General features: G+C 52.2%; 1 protein-coding gene across 1 annotated transcript; it reads right to left on the minus strand.

Moving 5' to 3' along the window:
- Positions 1–319: 319 nt before the first annotated feature.
- On the minus strand, positions 320–7,179 carry ZFP41 (ZFP41 zinc finger protein). Its single transcript, XM_055545632.1, is given in 4 exon segments — positions 320–623; positions 1,624–2,655; positions 2,657–3,151; positions 6,456–7,179. Coding segments are annotated over 2 exon segments (594 nt in total). The 5' UTR covers positions 2,971–3,151; positions 6,456–7,179; the 3' UTR covers positions 320–623; positions 1,624–2,375.
- Between the last annotated feature and the right edge of the window lie 318 nt (positions 7,180–7,497).

Below are 7,497 nucleotides of genomic sequence, written 5' to 3' on the forward strand. Positions count from 1 at the left end.
CCTGGGATTTCTTTAGAAGGAATGATGCTAAAGCTGAAACTCCAGTACTTTGGCCACCTCATGCAAAGAGTTGACTCATTGGAAAAGACTCTGATGCTGGGAGGGATTGGGGGCAGGAGGAGAAGGGGATGACAGAGGATGAGATGGCTGGATGGCATCACCGACTCGATGGACGTGAGTCTGGGTGAACTCCGGGAGTTAGTGATGGACAGGGAGGCCTGGTGTGCTGTGATTCATGGGCTCGCAAAGAGTAGGACACGACTGAGTGACTGAAGTGAACTGAACTGAACTGAAACTAGAAACAGCCCACATGTTAGGAAATGGTTAAGTCGGCTTTTTATTGAACAGATCATTAGGTAGCCACAAAAAATGCTTCCCATTGGTAATAACATGGGAGACGTACTAACACAGAAAGTGCTAATTTTTCTACAGTACCTGTGATATATTTCTATCTATGGTATTAATACGTGTTATACAACAATACTTTATATATAACAATATACTCATCATGATTATAAACCATAATAAATAAAAAACAAACCAAACTGAAGCGGATGCAGACACTCCTAGGACATGTCACATATCCTTTCGTCTAGAATCAGCCAAATCCGGCCCACCACCTGCTTTGGTAAAATAAAGCTTTATTGGCACAGAGTCGTGCTTGTTTGTTTCCGTGCTCTGACTGCTGTTGCATGTCATGGCTAAAAAGATCTTATGGCTACAAAGCCAAGAACAGTTATTATCCATCCCTTAAGAGAAGGTTTGCCAGCCTGTGTGGTCACTCACTCAGTGTCTGTGTATTGTTGTTATTGCTTCTTTGCTCACCTTTTGAGAGCAAACTGCAGACACTGTGACCTTGTTCTGTGGCCCTGAAGACCACAGCAGACATCTTTCACGACAAGGACATTGTCTGAGATGGCTGCAGGCCATCAAACCAGGGGACTTGGATGCGATGTCCCCCCTCCCCCACTGGTGGGCAGTCTAGACCCAAGGTCTGCCAAATGTCCCAGTAGCATCCTTTACAGCAATCTTTCCCACCAGGATTCCAGGTGTGTTTTCCCTAAGCCAGCCTCCCGGCACCTGTTTGAACAATTCTGCCTCATCACATCTCCAGTTCTGGGACTGTGTGGGCAGGATCACAGTGCCAGGTTATGCCTGGTCACACCCGGGGCCGGGCTGCTGGTACAGGAGGAGGCCCACTGAGCTGTGGATGGAGGTGCCTGGTGCAGGTAGAGCTGTTGTAATGCTGTAGCTTTTAGAAAGAACAAGAGTCTTAACCTGGAGAGACGTTTGCACTGGGAGCACTCTCTCCTGTCTTCTGATGGAGGAGGCCCCAAGACCAGGGTCATTATTAGTTTTCTGGGTCCAAACAGCTGAAAATGTAGGTGTCAACGTTTTACTGATAAAAAGCCGTATTACTTCCTGGATGACAGGCCCCTCATCCCTCTAGCCCCTCCTCCCTCTTATACTGTGCTGAAATTCTGGGGCAAGCCACACTCGCAGCCAGGAGAGCGCAGAGGCCCAGCCAGACCACTCCTGGAGGGAAGCCAAGGGCAGGCAAGCACATGGATGTGCAGGACATGGGACAGAACTGGGAGCCAGGCTTGGAGAAGTGGAACTCACCTGAACAGAGAGCTGGCCTTCTGTCTTGTGTCTGAAAAGCTGCAATGTAGGCAAAAGCTGGATCCAAGCTGCCATCAACATCCTGGGGCTGACATGGCCAGGGCAGGAAGCGCCCATGGTGGCAGCATTTAGTGTCCCGAGTGGTCCACCTGGAAAGCCAGGCTGCCCAGCTGGGATGGTGGTTGAGCCGGGAGGACACAGAGGGAGTCCAGTTCCTGGGGATGGGGGCCAAGGTTAAGGAATGGCGCTCCAGCAGAGGAGGGAAGGCACGGGACAAAGCACATCACTGCCGGCACAGCTAGCCGAGGTGGGGGGCACAGTGGAGTTCCCAGTGCTCACTGCAGAAGCACTGCTGTCCAGCCCAGGGACACAGGCCTCCTGCCAGGCTGCACGGAGATGGACTTGGGACACAGGGGGCAAAGGGTCTGCAGACCACTCTTCAAAGGAGCCCGTGGGAGGGCTGAGGCCAGCATGGGTGCCACAGGTGAGGCAGCAGTGGGAGGTGCTGGGCTGTGCTTGGGTCCAAGCCTGCCATCTGGACAGCAGTTTGCATGCTTGTTATCATGATGTCTCAACCTGGAGATTCTCTGTATGGCTTGGGTGTTTGCTGACCTGGTTCGGGTGGGTCTTCTGGTGAGGGCAGGAGCCCCCGCCGCCCACTCAGACTCCAGAGGAAAAGGACCCCCAGGCAGGCCTGCCAGGATGTTCTCGCAGGCACAAAGTTCCGAGTCTGGTGGGTGGCTTCCCCACGTTCAATGCTTCTTCCATGGGTGATGTTTCAGATGGCGAATGAGACATGAACTGTAGGCAAAGTTCTTTCCATACTTCTTACATCTGTATGGCTTCTCTCCGGTATGGGTTTTCTGTTGTTTCAGGAGATTGGAACTGCAGTTAAAGGCTTTGCCACACTCACTACATTTAAAGGGCTCTTCTCTGGGGTGAATCCTCCAGTGCTTTGTCACATCAGAGCTGTGCCTGAATATCTTCCTGCACCGGGCACACTGGAAGGGCTTCTCTCCAGTGTGGACTCTGGTGACGAACATAATCCATCTTGTGCTTAAAGAGGCTCTCACATTTGCTACATTCGTAGGGCTTCTTCCTCTGGAAGGGAGTGAACAGGGGAACTCCTTCAAAGTCATCTTTAAGCGAAGCATCAAAGGCCTCAAACATGTGTTTCTCATTCTCAGGACTGAGGCGGGCTTCCTTCCTGTGCTTTTGGGCCAAAGTGGGGCTCTGGTTTGGCTGTTCTTTCCCAGATGCCTTCTCTTCTTTGGCAGTGTCCTTCTGCACGTGCACTTCTGCCTCTGGGGTCCGGGTCTTATTTTTCTTGCCTGTGGGCTTCTCCATCCTTGTTTCCAGGGTACAGGAAGGCCCCCTGGAAGCTGGCAAGGGTCAAGGAGAATGGCCAGGGGCAAAATCCTCCAGCCTACAAATTCCCTTGTAAATTCACTTCTTCAGAAAGGACTTTATTTTTCCAAGCTTGGAATTGAAGTTCTGGAACAGAAGAGCACCAGCGACCCTTCTGAGGCTGGAGAGAAACAAGACCATGAACTGTTAGATTAAGTGAATGTCTGGGAGGAACTGAGTTACAAAGGGACAGATGGGCAGGGAAAGGGGGGGGGGCAGAGGCATGCAGACATGGCCCCCTTCCTTTCTTGCTGGTGTATGCCACCCGGACATCTCATAAGTTTCAGGCTGGACATGACCAAAGAACTGATTTCCCAGAACACCTCCACCCCAATCTCAACTCTTCCCAGTTTTCCTCATCTGGGTAAATGTCATCATTTACTCAGTTGGTCACCAAGGAAATTTTTTTTTAATGTATTTCTTTGGCTTTGCCAGGTCTTAGTTGTGGCATGCAGGATCTAGTTCCCTAAGCAGGGATTGAACCACCTGGGCCCCCTGCATTGGGAGGGTGGCATCGTAGCCACTGGACCACCAGGGAAGTCCCTAACCAAAGAATTCTTATTCCTCTGCCAGGGGTGGCATCTCCACACCTGCATCCAGCAGGATTCATGTGCACCATGGACCAATAACTGCTGTGTGGCCCCCAATTGTGGAGTTTCCCTGCCCTTTATTTGCTCCTTTTCCACTTCTTGTATTTGGGACCAGACCACGTGCTTCTAGAGCTACAGTCCATGAGAGCCACGTGCGACCCTCACAGAAGGTATCGCCCATCAGTTCAGTTCAGTTCAGTCGCTCAGTCGTGTCCGACTGTTTGGGACTCCATGAATCACCGCACACCAGGCCTCCCTGTCCATCACCAACTCCCGGAGCCTACCCAAACCCATGTCCATTGAGTCAGTGATGCCATCCAACCATCTCATCCTCTGTCGTCCCCTTCTCCTCCAGCCCTCAATTCTTCCCAGCATCAGGGTCTTTTCAAATGAGTCAGGTCTTCGCATAAGGTGGCCAAAGTATTGGAGTTTCAGCTTCAGCATCAGTCCTTCCAATGAACACCCAGGACTGATCTCCTTTAGGATGGATTCGTTGGATCTCCTTGCAGTCCAAGGGACTCTCAAGAGTCTTCTCCAACACCACAGTTCAAAAGGATCAATTCTTCAGCACTCAGATTTCTTTATTGTCCAACTCTCACATCTATACATGACCACTGGAAAAACCATAGTCTTAACTAGATGGACCTTTGTTGACAAAGTAATGTCTCTGCTTTTTAATATGCTGTCTAGGTTGGTAACAACTTTTCTTCCAAGGAGTAAGCATCTTTTAATTTCATGGCTGCAATCACCATCTGCAGTGATTTTGGAGCCCCCCAAAATAATGTCAGCCACTGTTTCCCCATCTATTTTCCATGAAGTGATGGGACCAGATGCCATGAACTTAGTTTTCTGAATGTTGAGCTTTAAGCCAACTTTTTCACTCTCCTCTTTCACTTTCATCAAGAGGCTCTTTAGTTCCTCACTTTCTGCCATAAGGGTGGTATCATCTGCATATCTGAGGTTATTGATATTTCTCCTAGCAATCTTGATTCCAGCTTGTGCTTCCTCTAACTGCCCATCACCCATATGAAACTCGCTCCCACCCTCACCCTGGCCCTCCTGAGTCCTCTGCTGGGTGGCATCCTCCACCCAGCAGCCAGTGAACCCCATCACATCCCTGCCAAATCCCCCGTGGTTCCCCTCACACTGCTGCCCTGCCCCTTCCCAAGCACCCTTAGGTTCACCACACATTCCCAGTCCTTCCTGCCTCAGCACCTGGCTGCCCACAAACAGGTCCTGAGAACTGGTGCTGGCCCATCACTCACTAAGAGCTCTGCTCTGAGGGTTCTTCTCAGAGAAGCCTCCCTGACCTCATGCCCTGTTTCCTTACCAGGCTTTCATTCTCCTTGTGGCCTTAACTGGAGCTGACTGTCCACTGAGGGCCAAAGCCCCAGGGAACCATCCGCTAGGCTCTTGAGTGCATTATCTAAAAAATTTGACAGTCTCTGTCCCTAATCCCATCTAAAAGCATTCTAATATCACCACAAAATTCAAACAGGAATCAGTCAGTCCCAGTGACAGGTCAGGCCCAGGTACCTGTATAAGCATTACCAGCATGGCTCATGTTTCATTGGTTAAGAAGCTTCACCTATTCCTTCTCTGTATTATTTCTGAGCTTCGTTAACCTGTCTCTTCCCTCAGTGCTAACAAATGGACTTCTAAGATAAAGCTTGACAAACTTCAGGGTCTTTAACCACAGGCAAAAGAAGTCTTCACAAGATAGAAGAAAGCACTTTCCCAAGAAAGCAGATCCTGTTCTGAGTCCTTGAGTCACCCTTGAGAGACCTCCCATGGCCTGTGTGGTCACCTGATCTCCCGGGACATCTACATTCTGCCAGGCTGTCTCACTCCAAAATGTGGTGCTCTAGATGGTAACATTTCAAGTGAAGTATGTTTTGAGGGGTAAATCCTTTGCATTTCCTTTAAGTCAAAGTGGATACTAAATCTTCATCCACTCTCCCGTGCACAGAGGCAACACATAAAATGACTGGACAGTTTTCCCATCTTGACAAGAGTTTGAGAATCTGGTTTCTTCTAAATGAAAATGTTTACATACACTTGACTCAGATTCAGGCCAGTGTCACTCTCTGAAGGCTCTCTTGGAGGTAGCTTCTGGGAGGAGGCTGTTTTTAGCATTAGGTGGGAGCCAGAACTGAGGATGGCAGAAGGTCATCTAGGCTGAAGGAAGCATACAAATATGGGGGCATCTCTGCTGGGGAGGCAGGTAGAACTAGGGCAGAGGACCAGAGCCCCAGTCAGCCAGGCTGCAGTTTGAGCTGAGGTCTAGTTTTAGAAGGAAACAGGTGAAAACCAAGACCAACGGGAAAGTGCCATCAACCCTCTAGCCCATGGCTCTCCAGGGCAGATGTAAACTTATCTTGGCTCTATGCTGACCCACTCGATGGAGAGGAGTGGTCCTTGGACCCACTGAGCCTGACATCTGCTGGCTGAGCTCCAAGGACTGTTCTCCCACAAGGACTCTTGTCACTCCACCTGTGGCTTGTCACTGATGTGCAGTCTCCTGATAAGCTGAGGGCAAGGATCTTTCTTTTTCATTCCGGAATCCCTAGTTACTTGGCTGGAGACTGCACATTCTGCTGCTCCCAAAACATTCTAGATCATCATCATGTCGGCCTAACTCAAGCAGGTCGGCCTAACTCAAGCAGGTGCTTAATGGCAGAGACTGGACATATTCACTTCTCTAAGCCCTGTGCACACCAAGCAATAAAATAATTGTTAGAAGTGGAACCGATCTGAGGTCATTGTTTTGGTCTTCTCATTTCACAGATCTGTAGGCGTGGTAACTGCTACAGCCACGCAGGAAACGCAATTTACCTTGCCAGAGCAGACCACAGCCCTGACCTAAAGGTACGTGCTCTGCCACTTCAGTGTAGCTCCTTCACTCTCCGGGCGAGGCCGCTTGTAACATGAAACTTTGCGTATCTAGCTGCAGCAGGACTCCCTGGTAACCTCAATCGCCCTCAGAAGCCAGGGTCTCAGTGAGAGATGGGATTACTAATGGGTTTAAGATCCAAGGGCAAACATGCACCCAAGCAGTCTGTAGGCCCTGGGCCTGTCAGAAGGCCCGCAGCGGTGTCGAAGCCGAGAAGAGGGGCCCTGACAGCCTGGCCAGCCGCGGGTGCAGGGCCGAGGTCTCCTTCACCTCGATTCGCACGGAGCTAGTCCTCGCGCACCTCGCCCTTGTCCCCGCGGAACCAGGGAGCCGAGAGAGCGGTGGCCGATGCCCTGGGTGGGGGGTCCACACGACGCCAGAGGGACCCAGTGAGTTCCCGCATGGAGATCGGGGCGGGTGCGCTCCTCGCAGGGTCCCTGGGCCGGAAGGGACGCGTCCTCATCAAGGCCAGCCGCACCCCCAGCTGCCAGCGATGAGCACCGGGAATCTTCTCAGTCGAGCAGCCGCGCCTCTGCGCCGGCCGGAAAGGCCCGCCGCTGGCCCCGCCCCTTCCGGCGCCGTTCTAGGAAGCGAAGTCGCGGGCCTCTCGGTGGTGCGCCCTGCAGGGCTCCGCCCCTGCAGTTGGTTTCACCTCATTTTAGTTTATTCCCCCTCGCCCACCGTCGGTACCCGCAGGAAGAGCCGGCTCCCGGGCCGGCGTTTCCGGTGCCGTTCTAGGCGGCGAGGCCCCAGCCTCTCGGTGGTGCGCCACGGGTGACTCCGCCCCCGACCCGAGCTCCTCCCACTCACTCGCGTCGCAGCACACGCCCCCTTACCTCGGCCGCCCACCCAGTCTTGCCCCACTGACCTGCGCACTCCCTCCCTTCCTCTCCTGCCCCCATCACTCACCCCAGCCCTCCTCGCTCCCCTCTGCACCCCCTCCCTCACTCGTGCCCCCCACCCCCGCCACCTGTTTGAGTTCCA

This window comes from Bubalus kerabau, chromosome 14, assembly GCF_029407905.1.
Source record: "Bubalus kerabau isolate K-KA32 ecotype Philippines breed swamp buffalo chromosome 14, PCC_UOA_SB_1v2, whole genome shotgun sequence".
Classification (NCBI taxonomy): Eukaryota; Metazoa; Chordata; class Mammalia; order Artiodactyla; family Bovidae; genus Bubalus; species Bubalus kerabau.